At 54.0% G+C, this 16357-nt stretch overlaps 1 protein-coding gene across 1 annotated transcript in view; it reads right to left on the bottom strand.

The window, feature by feature from the left end:
* Window positions 1–1460: 1460 nt before the first annotated feature.
* The window catches only part of dnah2 (dynein, axonemal, heavy chain 2), a 154363-nt gene continuing 139466 nt past the window's right edge, over window positions 1461–16357 (bottom strand). Inside the window, exons 75-84 of the mRNA XM_078427651.1 lie at window positions 15625–15815; window positions 14117–14308; window positions 10368–10552; window positions 9087–9315; window positions 7562–7713; window positions 6570–6684; window positions 5517–5693; window positions 3886–3960; window positions 2023–2173; window positions 1461–1813 (exon numbers count right to left, since the gene is read on the bottom strand). Coding sequence (XP_078283777.1) covers window positions 1659–1813; window positions 2023–2173; window positions 3886–3960; window positions 5517–5693; window positions 6570–6684; window positions 7562–7713; window positions 9087–9315; window positions 10368–10552; window positions 14117–14308; window positions 15625–15815 — 1622 coding nt within the window. The 3' untranslated portion in view covers window positions 1461–1658. The remainder of the gene's footprint in view (window positions 1814–2022; window positions 2174–3885; window positions 3961–5516; window positions 5694–6569; window positions 6685–7561; window positions 7714–9086; window positions 9316–10367; window positions 10553–14116; window positions 14309–15624; window positions 15816–16357) is intronic.

Below are 16357 nucleotides of genomic sequence, written 5' to 3'. Positions count from 1 at the left end.
AAACACCATTTGGAATGGTCCATGTCACCAGGGCTGGGCAGTAAATGCTCGCTGACAAGCCCCCTCACCTGGAAGACCCCATGGGATGCTGAGAACTGTTAACAGGACACTGTAGACAAGTTAGATGTGGTAGCTAGGGTTGCCAACTGTCCCGCATTAGCCGGGACATCCCGTATTTTGGGCTAAATGAGTTTTTCCCGTACGGGACCGTCCTTGTCCCGTATTAGTAGAGATGCCAACTTCCTCACTCCCAAATAAGGGACAAAGGGTGACGTCACCGCCCCGCGCCCCACGCGACCTCACCCAGCCAGCGGCCACGTGCTCCCGCTCCACCTTGTCCCGTATTTGGGAGTGAGGAAGTTGGCAACCTTCGTGGTAGCCCAGGGGATATGTAACAGGGGAATGTAGAGAGAACTTCTCTACATTGAATAGTAAGATCCTCAACAGCATTGATGTACAGAGGGATCTTGGGGTCCAAGTTGATAGGTCCCTGAAAGTGGCAACATAAGTAGATGGAGTGGTAAAGAAGATGTATTTTGTTGGAGCTCTGACTAAGCTTTGTAAAACTTTGTGCAGGAAGGAACCGCAGATTCTGGTTTACATTGAAGAGAGACACAAAGTGCTGGAGTAACCCAGCGGGTCAGGCAGCATCTCTGGAGAAAAGGAATGGTTGACGTTTCGGGTCGAGACCCTTCTCCAGACTGCTTTAGTTCTATAAAGGCTGCATTTGGAATTTTGTATGCAATTCTGCCCTTCGAATTACAGGAAGGGTGTGGAGGCTTTGGAGAGGGTGCAGGTTTACCAGAATGGTGGGTGAACCAGAGGGAATTAGCTGCAAGGGCAGGTTGGACAGAGTTGGGTTGCTTGATGGACAAATGAATCACATGTGGGTGGAGGAGAGTCGTTGGTGTTGGCAGGGACGTTATGGGCCGAATGGCCTGTTGTACCTCCTATCCAAGGGCCACGGGATTTGCGTGACTCCTGCTACAGTTTCAGGAGCCAGTGCCAGTGACGGGACCTGGTTGTGAATGCAACAGTGAAGGCCCCAGCAGTGTAAAAATATTTATTACCAAGTATTAGATTTACAGAGTTTCTGATCTGTCGTCTCGAGGGATCTCCAATCCCGAAACATCGCTGTTCCTTCTGCATGTGGGGTGGGAGAGGAAGGTGTGGGGAGGGAGGGAGGGAGAGTAGGGGGAGGGAGGGGGAGGGGGGGAGGAGGGAGGGAGAGTTTGGGAAGAGAGGAGGGAGGGAGAGTGAGTAGGGGAAGAGAGGAGGGAGTGAGAGTAGGGGGAGAGAGGAGGGACGGAGGGAGGGAGAGTGGGGGAAGGAGGGGAGAGGGAGAAGGAGGGGGGAGAATAGAGGGAGGGAGAGTAGGGGAGAGGGGGAGGGAGGGAGAGTAGGGGAGGGTGGGAAGGGAGGGAGGGAGAGTAGGGGAGGGTGGGAAGGGAGGGAGGGAGAGTAGGTGGAGGGGGGAAGGGAGGGAGGGAGAGTAGGGGAGAGAGGGGGAGGGAGGGAGAGTAGAGGAGAGGGGGAGAGTAGAGGGAGGGAGGGGGATGGAGGGAGAGTAGAGGGAGGGAGGGAGAGTAGGGGGAGGGAGAGTAGGGGAGGGAGGGGGAGGGAGGGAGAGTAGGGGAGGGAGTGAAGGTGTTCCCACTCTAGTGGTCGAGGCTGAGGAGCAGTGCGGTGCCCCGTTTGATCCAGTGGTCGGGCGGTTTCTCTCCGGTCTTCAGTTCCACCCCCACCACGAAGGAGATGTGTCGGGAGTTGCCGGCCCGCTGGGAGTAGTAGTACGAGGGGCAGAGGTAGGTGCCTGTGGGGCAAGAGCAGGGGGACACAGGCAGTCAGCACAGAGTAGGGGCAGGGCAGGGCAGGGGGACCGACCGGGTCTGGAGAGGAGGGCAGGGGTCAGTGACTCCACACCTCTCCCCATCCCTACTCTCCCCCACCCCCCTCCTCCCACCAACCTCACGGCCTCCCTCCCTCCCCCCCTCATCCTCATCCCACCCCCCCGTACCCTACCTTTGGTGGACTTCTTCTTGTTCTCCACGGGTTTGAAGTGGATGGTGGGGATTGGACACACCAGCTGCATGGGCTCTGCCTCGACCAGGCAGGCGTTCCTCTTGTCCCAACCCGCTCCCTCCAGGTACATGCCCTTGACAAACACGCCCTCCTGTTCAGGGGGCAGAACCAGTCAGTGCAGGCCTCCCACCCACTGCCCCGGCACCCAGTCCCAATTACCCCCCTCATCTTTCCCCCCCTCCCTCTTTCCCCTTTCCCTCTCCTCCCCCTCCCCTCTCCTCCCCCTCCCTCTCTCTCTCCTCCCCCTCCCCCTCCCTTTTCCTCCCCCTCCCCTCCCCTCCCTCTCTTTATCCCTCCCTCTCCTTCCCCCCCTCTCATCTTTCCCCCTCCCTCTCCACTCCCCCCTCCCTCTCCCCCACCTCCTCTCTCTCCCCCCTCCCTCTCCTATCCCCTCTCCCCCCCTCCTTCCTCTCTCTCCTCGTTCCCTCCCCTCCTACCCCCATGTCTGAGGGGTGGGGCTATGACAATCTCTGCTGTCATTGTAGAATTCCCCGCCAATACCGTGAGCAAGCAACACACAGAGTGGTGGAGGAACTCAGTGGGTCGGGCAGCATCTGTGGAGGACAGGGATAGGCGATGTTTTGGGTCGGGACGCTTCTTCATATTTGAGAAGGATCAAAAAGTCTGAAGGGTCCCGAACCGAACCGTCACACATCCATTCCCTCCACAGATGCAGCCCGACCCCGTGTGTTCCTCCAGCACTTTGTGTTTTGCTCAAAATTCCAGCGCCTGCAGTCTCTTTTTAAGAAATACAGGGTGAAAACCAAGTCCATGCCGACCACAGATCACCCCGCTCACTAGCACTACCCCCACACATTAGGGACATTTTACAATTTACAGAAGCCAATTAACCCTCAAACCTGTACGTCTTAGTATGGGAGGAAACCCACGAGGCCACAGGGAGAAGGAGCAAACTTCATTCAGACAGCAGCCACAGTCAGGATGGAACCCAGGTCTCTGGTGCTGTGAGACAGCAGCTCTACCCGCTGCTCCACCATGCCGCCCCTACTGTACAGCGCTATGACTCACATCGTGCATGTTGCCAACATGTCTTTTAACATAACTCACAGGGTGGGCACAGCAAGAGAGTTGCTGCTGTGCCGCCCTGTCATAAGGTCATAAGTGATAGGAGCACAATGAGGCCATTCGGCCCATCGAGTACTCCGCCATTTAATCATGGCTGATCTATCTCTCCCTCCTAACCCCATTCTCCTGCCTTCTCCCCATAACCCTTGACACCCGCACTAATGGAGAATCAGTCAACCTGTGCTGTGTGTAGGTGGGGTGGTGCTGTGTGGGTGGGGTGGTACTGTGTGAGGGTGTGTGTGGGTGGGGTGGTGTGTGTGTGGGTGGGATCGTGCTGTGTAGGTGGTGTGTATGTGTGGATGGGATGGTGCTGTGTGGGTGGGATCGTGCTGCGTGGGTGGTGTGTGTGGGGTGGTGCTGTGTATGTGGGTGCTGTGTGTGTTGGAGGGTGGTGTGTATGTGCTGTGTGGGTGCTGTGTGTGTGGGAGGGTGGTGTGTGGGTGCTGTGTGTGTATGGGTGGGATTGTGCTGTGTGGGTGGGGTGGTGCTGTGTATGTGGGTGCTGTGTGTGGGAGGGTGGTGTGTATGTGCTGTGTGGGTGCTGTGTATGTGGGTGCTGTGTGTGTGGGAGGGTGGTGTGTGGGAGGGTGGTGTGTGTGTGTGGGGTGGTGCTGTGTGGGTGGGTGCTGAGTGTGTGTGGGTGATATGGGTGGGGTGATGCTGTGTGTGTGTGTGTGTGGGTGCTGTGTGTGTGGGAGGGGGGTGTGTGGGACCCACCTTGGGCGGCTCCAGCAGGTTATTGTCGTCCACCACGGACACGATGAATTCCCAGGACAGCGAGTCCACCGAGATCTGGGGGGGCAAAGCAACCAACCATCAGTACAGACGGGAGGCCGTTCAGCCCATCGGGCCAGGGCCTGCCGCAAGTCCCTGTGGGTCCTGCTCCCACCAGCCCATCATAATTACCTGCTGCACAGAAACATTCTCCTCACCTCCGGCTCCTCTGGGGCCCACCCTCCTGCCCCCCCCCCCCCCCTCCCCGCCCCCACCAGGGAACAGTTTCTGTTTAGTTTAGAGATACAGCGCAGAAACAGGCCCTTCGGCCCACCGAGTCCGTGCCGACCAGTGATCCCCACATACTAGCACTACCCGACACACACTTGGGACAATCTACAATTTTACCGAAGCCAATTAACCTGCAAACTTTGGAGTGCGGGAGGAAACCGGAGCACCCGGAGAAAACCCACCCGGCCACAGGGAGAAGGTACAAACGCTGTGCAGACAGCACCCGTAGTCAGGATGGAACCCGGGACTCTGGCGCTGTGAGGCAGCGACTCTGTGCTGCCCTCCACACTACTTGCCTGGATTTGGAACGGCCCTATTGCTGGCCAACTCAACGCGCTCAAGGACATCCCATAAACAATAAACAAAAACAACTGTTCTCCCCCATCCCCTACTTTTAGCCTGAAAAAGGATTCCCATCTGGAACGCCACTTGTTCTCCGGAGATGCTGTCTGAGTTACTTTGTGTCCATCTTTGGTATAAACCAACATCTGCATTTATTTGTTTATACCCATTGACATTTATCCATTCTTTCAGTCTGCCACACACACACACATCACTATACACACACCACACACACACACACACACACACACTACACTCACACACCACACACTCACACACACACAACTCATACATTTCATTTTATTTTATTTTGTACATGTTAAAAGACATCAATCAAAAAACAAAATAAACACAAAAACAGAAGAAATACAAAGAATTTCATCCATTACTTAACGTCTTTACATGTGCGAAAAGGACTAGGAAGAAGTGTGGACTTATTTAATCCGACCCCCATTCCCTAATCAATATTTATCAAGTATTATCTATAATAACTAATACCTAAAATACATATATAACTACATATATAATCACTCACCCCTACAATCATATGAATATACCTATTTACACAATAATGTTTATATTAACTACATCTGATATATATATACATACATTAGGCCAGTCATATATATACATATACCCGACCATTTACAGACAAAATATAAATACAAATATAGTCACCCACCCGTATAAGTCAGATATTAATACAAAAATACTCATACACCCTTACACACCACATACACAGCACACACCACCCATACACACAATACACATACACAGCACATACCACATGTACACATGCACACTACACACACACAACCCACATACATACACACACACCACGCACACACTTACACACATGTACACACACAGTAATTCACAGTGCCTGATTAAACTACAGGCTGGCACATCTTTGGGATGTGGAAGGGAACCAGTACAGAACATGCAAACTCCACACGGACAGCGGTGGAGGTTGTGGTGGAACCCGTGCCGGCGGTACTTACCACACTCCTGCGGGCAGCGAGCTGTAACACGGCGGTGAGGAAGCCGGTGGGGAAGGTGAAGCCAGAGATCCAGAAGATGACGGGTGGATGGGCAGACTCTGCCCAGTGAGCAAACTGCTCGATACGGTGAACCAGGTCCCGGGTCCACGCGCCCAGCGGCTTCACCGAGGGGTAGGCCTGTGGGGAGGGAGAGAGAGAGAGGCTTCACCGAGGGGTAGGCCTGTGGGGAGGGAGGGAGGCTTCATCGAGGGGTAGGCCTACAGAGAGGGAGGGAGGGAGGGCGGCTTCACCGAGGGGTAGGCCTGTGGGGAGGGATGGAGGGAGGGCGGCACTGGTGAACAGGCCACTGGAGAGGGAGGGGGGTCGTATCGGTGAACTCTCAATGCCAAGGTAAGTGCACACAGTGACGGACTGGAGAGAAACTGTTCCCAGGTAGTCACATCTTCAATGAGAGTGGTTCCAGCACTGAAATAGACCCTGCATAAGGAATAGTGGTAGAAATCTCCGGAAGACACTCACAAGGCCATCGATCCCTCTGAGAAACTCCCACCAGGTTCCCACCAACCGTGGATAACCTGGCGCCGTCTCAACAGACTGCGGACAGGCATGGGAGGAGCAAATGCAACATGCTGAAGTGGGGATGTACTGAAGATACGGCAACATTGCAACACTGTGCCGCCCCCTGAGGGTCTTGTCTGGGATATGAAACATATATCATAGCTGCAGGAGGAGGCCATTCGGCCCTTCGATCCAGCACCACCATTCAACGTGATCATGGCTGATCATCCACAATCAGTACCCCGTTCCTGCTTTCTCCCCATAGCCCTTGATTCCGTTAGCCCAAAGAGCTAAATCTAACTCTCTATATATGAGCCTTCTCTAACATTATGGGCTGGCCTCTCAGTGCCAGAGATGCTGCCTTGCAATAGGGTCGGGCCCAGCAAGGCTCGAGAGGTGCCCACTCCAGTGGCCAGTGCAGGAGGAAGGGACATGGGCAAGGAGAGACCATGGCACTGTGGATGGGCGAGGCGGGCAACTCCACGCCTGTCTTACCAGCTCCCATAACGGCGGCACTCGGGCGTCGTTGATGCAGTTAAATATCTCCTCCAGGTCCGTGGACATGACCACAAACCCCTGGATCGCCATCTTCAGCTCAGTGAGCGAGATCCTTGGGACACAAGCTTGGCCGTTACGTAACAAACACATCAGCCGCCAATACAGGAGACTGCACATTAGTTTAGCCAGAACACTTCCCTCGATGCACAGTCTCTTGCCCAGAGCAGGGGAATCGGGGACCAGGGGACATAGGTTTAGGTGAAGGGGAAAAGATTTAAGAGGAATCTGAGGGGTAACCTTTTCACACAAAGGTGGTGGGTGTATGGAACGAGCTGCCAGAGGAGGTAATTAAGGCTGGGACTATCCCAATGTTTAAGGAACAGTTAGACAGGTGCATGGATAGTTCAGGTTTGGAGGGATATGGACCAAACGCTGGCTGATGGGACGTGTAGATGGGGCACATTGGTCGGCATGGGCAAGTTGGGCTGAAGGGCCTGTTTCCGTGCTACATCATTCTCTGACAAGGTTGGCCATTAAATGGCAAATACATCAGTGAGCAACACAGGAGACTAGGTTAGTTTATTTTAGTTTGGAGATACAGCACAGAAACAGGCACTGTGGCCTACCGAGTCTGTGCCAACCAGCGTTCACCCCGTACACTGGCACTATCCTACACGCGAGGGACAATTTACAACCTTACCAAAGCCAATCAACCTACTCCCACACGTCTTTGGAGTGTGGGAGGAAACGAGCACCCGGAGTGGTGGGGAGGGGGTGCAGTAGTGGGGAGGGGGTGGGGAGAGCATTGGGTGGGGAGGGGGTGAGGTGGGGAGGGGGTTGGGGTGACGGTTGGGGTGGGGGGGGTTGCAGTAGTGGTGGGGAGGGAGTTGGAGTGAAGGTGGGGAGGGGGTGGGGAGAGGATTGGGTGGAGGGGGTGCAGGTGGGGTGGGGTGGGGTGGGGGTGCAGTAGTGGGTCAGGGTGAGCTGACCTCATGATGTTGAGCAGCACGTTGTATCTCTGGATCTCCTGCAGTAAGACCACGTTGAGCGGTGAGTTGTCGTCCTGCAGCATCACGCGCGTCCCCTCGTAGTCCAGGTCGGAGGGGATCCTCTGCAGCACGTCCCCCGACAGCTCTTGGACCTGCGGGGGGGGGGGGGGTGGGGGGGGGTCAGACAGGGCCGCAGGAGGCAGAGGGAGGGTTGACCTCACCAACACCTGGAGTCCCCACTCCCTGCTCTGCCCAGGACAAACAGTGGGGAAAGACCACTCTCCCACAGCGAGCGCCCTGGTTTGGAGAATCAGTCTGAGGAAGGATCCTCACCAATGCTGGAGTAACTCAGCGGGTCAGACAGCATCTCTGGAGAGAAGCAATGGGTGACCTTTCAGGTTGAGACCCTTCTTTGGACTCAAAACTTTATCTATCGGTGTTCTCCAGCACTTTTTTTAACCTGCATCTGCAGTTCCTTGTTTGTCCAAGGAGATTATCTACCGACGTGATATATAGATGAGTTTCATTCAGTTTATTATTGTCACGTGTAGTGGGAGAGTCTAGGACCACAGGTCACAACCTCACAATTGAAGGACGTTCAATTGAGAAATTTATTTCGTCAGAGGGTGGTGAATCTGTGGGATTCTTTGCCACAGACGGCTGTGGAGGCCAAGTCAATAGATATTTTTACGGCAGAGATAGATAGATTCATGATCAATACAGGTTTTGGGTTATGGGGAGAAGGCAGGAGAGCGGGGTTAGGAGGGAGAAATAGATCAGCCATGATTGAATGGCGGAGTGGATGATGGGCCAAAGAGCCTAATTCTGCTCCTATCACTTATGACCTTAAACAAACTTGCCACGTTACTTTAGTTTAGAAATACAGCACAGAAACAGGCCCTTCGGCCCACTAAGTCTGTGTTGACCAGCAATCCCCCACACACTAACATTATCCAACACACGCTAGGGACAATTTACAATTTTACCAAGCCAATTAACCTACAAACCTGTGCGTCTTTGGAGTGTGGGAGGAAACCGGAGCACCCGGAGAAAACCCACGCAGGTCACGGGGATTAAACCACACTGCACTCCACTAAACTACACCACACTGCACTCCACTAAACTACACCACACTGCACTCCACTAAACTACACCACACTGCACGCCACTAAACTACACCACACTGCACTACACTAAACTACACCACACTGCACTCCACTAAACTACACCACACTGCACTACACTAAACTACACCACACTGCACTCCACTAAACTACACCACACTGCACTCCACTAAACTACACCACACTGCACTCCACTAAACTACACCACACTGCACTCCACTAAACTACACCACACTGCACTCCACTAAACTACACCACACTGCACTACACTAAACTACACCACACTGCACTCCACTAAACTACACCACACTGCACTCCACTAAACTACACCACACTGCACTACACTAAACTACACCACACTGCCCTGAACCACCCTCAGCTCTGCCCGTGGGTGGGTTTACCTTCTCCTCGCGACTCATGCCTTTGCCCACGGAGGTGGTGACCTGTGGCTGGAGGGAGAGCAGGGTGTCGAAGAGCCTGCGTGCCTCTGCGATCTCGCTGGCCACGTCAGCGTTGGCGTGCTGACCGAAGGCTTCGGGATGCTCTGCGGCCGGCAGCATGCTGATGTGCTCCATGTACGAGTTCAGGTCACCATCCTTGGGGATGTAGTAGTTATCCAGGCTGGATAGTCTGAAACACAGCGCAGCGCAGCGCAGCACACAGTCAGAGACAGGGGACGGGGCAGGGTCAGGCTGGATAGTCTGAAACACAGCACACAGTCAGAGACAGGGGACGGGGCAGGGTCAGGCTGGATAGTCTGAAACACAGCACACAGTCAGAGACAGGGGACGGGGCAGGGTGGGGAGGGCCAGGCTGGATAGTCTGAAACACAGCACACAGTCAGAGACAGGAGCCAGGCGGGACGGGGCAGGGCGGAGAGGGCCAATGGGTGGGAAATATCCTTAACCAGATACGGCTGCCATCAGAAGCACAACACTCAACAGCTCACAGTGTGTGGGCTTATTCACAAAATGCTGGAGTAACTCAGCAGGTCAGGCAGCATCTCGGGAGAGAAGGAATGGGTGACGTTTCGGGTCGAGACCCTTCTTCAGTCTGATGTCAGGGGGGGCGAGAAGAAGGGTCTCGACCCGAAATGTCACCCATTCCTTCTCTCCCGAGATGCTGCCCAACCTGCTGAGTTACTCCAGCATTTTGTGAATAAATCGATTTGTACCAGCATCTGCAGTTATTTTCTTATACTACAGTGTGTGGGCTACTGTGGTGGGAAACTCCACCCCCATCACACCCCTCATCACAAGGTGGGCCAAGTCTAGGTCCCTCCCCCAGTATGAGGTTAATACACAGTCATGGGACTGGGAGCTCCCACCTGAGTGTGGGGCAGTCAGAAGCTCGGAGTTTGTACGTTCTCCCCGTGACCTGCGTGGGTTTTCTCCGGGTGCTCCGGTTTCCTCCCACACTCCAAAGACATGCAGTTTGTAGGTTAATTCCTAGTTTGTCGGGTGGTGCTGGTGTACGGGGTGATCGCTGGGCAGCATGGACTTGGTGTTTCTGCGCTGCATCCCACAGCCGGAGGGAAGGTCTCGTTAGACTGAGGGGCCACCGACGGGAAGTTTCAGTTCCAGTTCACTTTAGAGAGGGAGGGGGAAGGAGAGGGGGAGAAGGAAGGAGAGGGGAGGGAGAGAGGGAGAGGGAGAGGGAGAGTGTGTGGAGTCAGGACTCACTTGTAGTAGTTGGCCTCCACAGCCTTGTCGCAGAAGTAGTCGTTGATGTAGGTGGTGAGCAGACGGCGGTCCCAGTCGTCAGTGACGTGCCCCCCGTAGTTGACGCCGGCGATCAGGTACTTGAGGGCATCCCAGGGGGTGGTTTCGTACTCATCCAGGTAAATGCTCAGCAGGTTTTCAGACACCTGTAACACAGGACAGTAGGTAGGTTCACATGAGAAGTGGATGTTGCCAGGACTAGAGGGCATGTGCTACAGGCTGGGACTCTATTCCTTGTGGAGCAGGAGGATGAGGGATGATCTTACAGAGGTGTACACAATTATTGGGGGAATAGATCGGGTAGATGCGCAGAGTCTTTTACGCAGAGAAGGGGAATTGAGAACCAGAGGACATAGAAGGCTGTGGAAGCCAAGTCAACGGATGTTTTTAAGGTGGAGAAGACACAATGTGATGGAGGACCTCAGTGAAACTTACTGAATACTGAGCCGCCTGGATAGAGTGGATGTGGAGAGGATGTTTCCACTGGTGGGAGAGTCTAGGACCAGAGGGCACAGCCTCAGAATTAAAGGACGTACCATTAGGAAGGAGATGAGGAGGAATTTTTTTAGTCAGTAGGTGGTGAATCTGTGGAACTCTTTGCCACAGACGGCTGTGGAGGGCAAGTCAATGGATACTTTTAAGGCAGAGTTTGATTGGTATGAGTGTCGGGGGTTATGGGGAGAAGGCAGGAGAGGGAGAGGGAGAGATAGATCAGTCATGATTGAATGGCGGAGTGGACTTGATGGGCTGATTGGCCTCATTCTGTTCCCATAACCTATAAACATAGGTTTATGGTGAGGGGGGAAAGATCTAATAGGAACCTTAGGGGTAGTTTCTTCACACAAAGGGTGGTGGGTGTGTGAACGAGCTGCTGGAGAGGGTAGGTGAGGCAGATGCGGGCATAACCATATAACCATATAACCATATAACAACTACAGCACGGAAACAGGCCCGTTCGGCCCCTACCAGTCCACGCCGACCACTCTCTCTGACCTAGTCTCATCACCTGCTCTCAGACCATAACCCTCTAATCCCTCCTATCCATATACCTATCCAATTTACTCTTAAATAATAAAATCGAGCCTGCCTCCACCACTTCCACTGGAAGCCCATTCCATACAGCCACCACCCTCTGAGTAAAGAAGTTCCCCCTCATGTTACCCCTAAACTTTTGTCCCTCAATTCTGAAGCTATGTCCCCTTGTTAGAATCTTCCCCACTCTCAAGGGGAAAAGCCTACCCACGTCAACTCTGTCCGTCCCTCTTAAAATTTAAAAAACCTCTATCAAGTCCCCCCTCAACCTTCTACGCTCCAAAGAATAAAGACCCAACCTGTTCAACCTCTCTCTGTAGCTTAAGTGCTGAAACCCAGGCAACATTCTAGTAAATCTCCTCTGTACCCTCTCCATTTTGTCGACATCCTTCCTATAATTTGGCGACCAGAACTGCACACCATACTCCAGATTCGGCCTCACCAATGCCCTGTACAATTTTAACATTACATCCAACTTCTATATTCGATGCTCTGATTTATAAAGGCAAGCATACCAAACGCCTTCTTCACCACCCTATCCACATGAGATTCCACCTTCAGGGAACAATGCAGTTATTCCCAGATCCCTCTGTTCCACTGCATTCCTCAATTCCCTACCATTTACCCTGTACGTCCTATTTTGATTTGTCCTACCAAAATGCAGCACCTCACACTTATCAGCATTAAACTCCATCTGCCATCTTTCAGCCCACCCTTCCAAAAGGCCCAAATCTCTCTGTAGACTTTGAAACTCTACTTCATTATAAACTACACCACCTACCTTAGTATCATCTGCATATTTACTAATCCAATTTGTCACACCATCATCCAGATCATTAATGTAAATGACAAACAACAGTGGACCCAACACAGAATCTTGGGGTACTCCACTAGACACTGGCCTCCAACCTGACATACAATTGTCAACCATTACCCTCTGGTATCTCCCATTCAGCCATTGTTGAATCCATCTTGCAACCTCACTATTAATACCCAACGATTTAACCTTCTTAATCAGCCTTCCATGTGGAACCTTGTCAAATGCCTTACTGAAGTCCATATAGACAACATCCACAGCCTTGCCCTTATCAATTTCCCTGGTAACCTCTTCAAAAAATTCAAGAAGATTAGTCAAACATGACCTTCCAGGCACAAATCCATGTTGACTGTTTCTAATCAGGCCTTGTTTATCCAAATAATTATATATATTGTCCCTAAGTATCTTTTCCATTAATTTTCCCACCACAGACGTCAAACTAACAGGTCTATAATTGCTAGGTTTACTTTTAGAACCTTTTTTAAACAAAGGCACAACATGCGCAATGCACCAATCTTCCGGCACCATCCCCGTTTCTAATGACGTTTGAAATATTTCCGTCAAAGCCCCTGCTATTTCTGCACTAACTTCCCTCAATGTCCTAGGGAATATCCTATCAGGACCTGGAGACTTATCCACTTTTATATTTTTCAAAAGTGACCGTACCTCCTCTTCTTTAATCCTCATAATTTCCATCACTACTCTACTTGTTTCGCTTACCTCACATAATTCAATATCCTTCTCCTCGGTGAATACCGAAGAAAAGAAATTGTTTAATATCTCCCCCATTTCTTCCGGCTCAGCACATAGCTGTCCACTCTGACTCTCTAATGGACCAATTTTATCCCTCACTATCCTTTTGCTATTGACATATCTGTAGAACCCCTGGGGTTTACTTTTACATTACTTGCCAAAGCAGCCTCATATCTTTTTTTCGCTTTTCTAATTTCCTTCTTAAGATTCCTTTTACATTCTTTATATTCCTCAAGAACCTCATTTACTCCCTGCCGCTTATATTTATTGTATATCTCCCTCTTTTTTCCGAACCAAGTGTCCAATTTCCCTGGAAAACCACGGCTCTTTCAAATATTATTCTTCCTTTCCACCGAACAGGGACATAAAGACTCTGTACTCTCAAAATTTCACCTTTAAATATCCTCCATTTCTCTATTATATCCTTTTCATAAAACAAAAAGTCCCATTTCACTCCTTTTAAATCCTTTCTCATCTCCTCAAAATTAGCCTTTCTCCAATCCAAAATCTCAACCCTTGGTCCAGATTTGACCTTCTCCATAATTATATTGAAACTAATGGCATTGTGATCACTAGACCCAAAGTGTTCCTCAACACATACCTCCGTCACCTGACCCGTCTCATTTCCCAACAGGAGGTCCAACACTGCCCCTTCTCTGGTAGGTACCTCTACGTATTGCTGCAAAAAACTATCCTGCACACATTTTACAAACTCCAAACCATCCAGCCCTTTAACAGAATGTGATTCCCAGTCTATGTAAGGAAAATTGAAATCACCCACAATCACTACTCTGTGCTTACTACTAATATCTGCTATCTCCTTACATATTTGCTCTTCCAATTCTCGTTCCCTATTTGGCGGTCTATAATACACCCCTATAAGTGTTGCTAAAACCTTTCTCATTTCTGAGTTCCACCCAAACAGCCTCCCTAATCGAGCCTTCTAGTCTGTCGTGCCAAAGCACTGCTGTGATATCCTCCCAGACAAGCAATAACATTGGAGAGAGAGCTTCACTCTGTGTGTGTGTGACGGGACGGTGCGGAGGGACTGGGGTCTCAGATGCGGGGGGCTGGAGCAGAGGGCTGGGGGTCCCGAGGAATTGCCCACCTCAAAGTCGGAGTCGTTGAAGCTGTAGACGATGTTCCAGCCGAGCTGCAGGAACTTCTTGCGCTCGAGGAGGATGCTGTGGAAGAAGCACATGGCGAAGAGCAGCTTCTTGTACTTCTTGGGCTTGGAGCAACGGGCAAACTGCTGTGGGGTGACCAGGTTATACAGGCGCTTCATGTTGGCCTTGATGCCCTGGGGGGGGGAGAGAGGGGGGGGGGAGAGAGGGGGGAGAGGGGGGGGGGGGGGAGAGAGAGGGGGGGGAGAGAGGGGGGGAGGAGAGGGGAGAGTGGGGGGGAGAGAGGGGGGGAGAGAGAGGGGGGGGAGAGAGGGGGGAGGAGAGAGGGGGAGAGAGGGGGGAGAGAGGGGAGAGGGGGGGAGAGAGGGGGGGAGAGAGGGGGGAGGGGGGGAGAGAGAGGGGAGAGAGGGGGAGAGATAGGAAGAGAGGGGGGGAGAAGGGGGAGGAGAGAGGGGGAGGAGAGGGGAGAGGGGGGAGAGAGGGGGGATGAGAGAGAGGGGAGAGAGGGGGGGAGATAGGAAGAGAGAGGGGAGAGAAGAGGAGGGGAGAGAAAAGGGGGGAGAAGGGGAGAGCAGAGGGGGAGAGAAGAGGGAGGGAGGGAGGGAGGGGGGGACAGGTTAGGGGAGAGGAGGTAGAGGCAGAAGAGCAGAAAGAGGGAAGTGGGGAGGAGAGAGAGAGAGAGAGAGTGAGATCATGGAGCATGGGCACTCCCTCACCCCCGCCCCTCTCACAGTGCGGCCCTCCCTCCCTCACCCCCGCCCCCCCACAGTGCGGCCCTCCCTCCCTCACCCCCGCCCCCCCCACAGTGCGGCCCTCCCTCCCTCACCCCCGCCCCCCCACAGTGCGGCCCTCCCTCCCTCACCCCCGCCCCCCCACAGTGCGGCCCTCCCTCCCTCCCCTCACCCCCGCCCCCCCCACAGTGCGGCCCCTCCCTCCCTCACCCCCACCCCCCCCACAGTGCGGCCCTCCCTCCCTCACCCCCGCCCCCCCACAGTGCGGCCCTCCCTCCCTCCCTCACCCCCGCCCCCCCCACAGTGCGGCCCTCCCTCCCTCACCCCCACCCCCCCCACAGTGTCGGCCCTCCCTCCCTCACCCCCACCCCCCCACGGTGCGGCCCTCCCTCCCTCACCCCCACCCCCCCACGGTGCGGCCCTCCCTCCCTCACCCCCACCCCCCACCAGTGCGGCCCTCCCTCCCTCACCCCCGCCCCCCCCACAGTGCGGCCCTCCCTCCCTCACCCCCGCCCCCCCCACAGTGCGGCCCTCCCTCCCTCCCTCACCCCCCACCCCCCCACAGTGCGGCCCTCCCTCCCTCACCCCCACCCCCCCCACAGTGCGGCCCTCCCTCCCTCACCCCCACCCCCCCACGGTGCGGCCCCTCCCTCCCATCATTGATAATGTTGACGATATTTTAATTTGATAACTGTTTGTTTTTGATCATGTTTGCATAAATAATAAATAACAACATAAAGTTTAAAACCCCAGCGCGTTACCTTGGGCGGCTCGGTGGTCATCTTGATGCTGCTCTGGAGGATGGAGACGGGGAAGTCGGGGTGGGGACTGGAGCTGATCCACAGACGGAAGGCAGGGTGGGGGTCCTGGATCTGCAGCTGCTCGATCAGTTTATCCAACTGTGGCATCCACGACAGAGACAGGTGGCAGTTGGCCAGGAACACCCAGTTACCTGGTGATCACCATGACAGTGTGAACACTGAGATCAGCAGCACCACCACACCACACCCATCCCCACACCACCCACACCCATCCCCACCCCCACCACACACCCATCCCCACCCCCACCCCACCACACCACACCCATCCCCACCCCACCACACCACCCACACCCCACCCACACCCCAGCCCACCCACCCCACCCACCCACACCCACCCATCCCCGCCCCCACCCACCACACCTCACCACACCACCACACCCACCCCCACCCACACCACCCACACCCACCCACCCATCCACACCCACATCCCCACCCACCCCACACTACACCACCCCCACCCCCCCTCCCCACCCACACCCCCTCCCCACCCACACCCCCTCCCCACCACACACCCCCACCACACACCCATCCCCACCCCCATCCCCACCACACACCCCCACCACACACCCATCCCCACCCCCATCCCCACCACACACCCCCACCACACCCATCCCCACCCCCATCCCCACCACACACCCCCACCACACACCCATCCCCACCCCCATCCCCACCA

Source organism: Rhinoraja longicauda, chromosome 34 (genome assembly GCF_053455715.1).
Source record: "Rhinoraja longicauda isolate Sanriku21f chromosome 34, sRhiLon1.1, whole genome shotgun sequence".
NCBI classification, from domain to species: Eukaryota; Metazoa; Chordata; class Chondrichthyes; order Rajiformes; family Arhynchobatidae; genus Rhinoraja; species Rhinoraja longicauda.
This window is presented reverse-complemented; position numbering and strand designations above follow the sequence as displayed.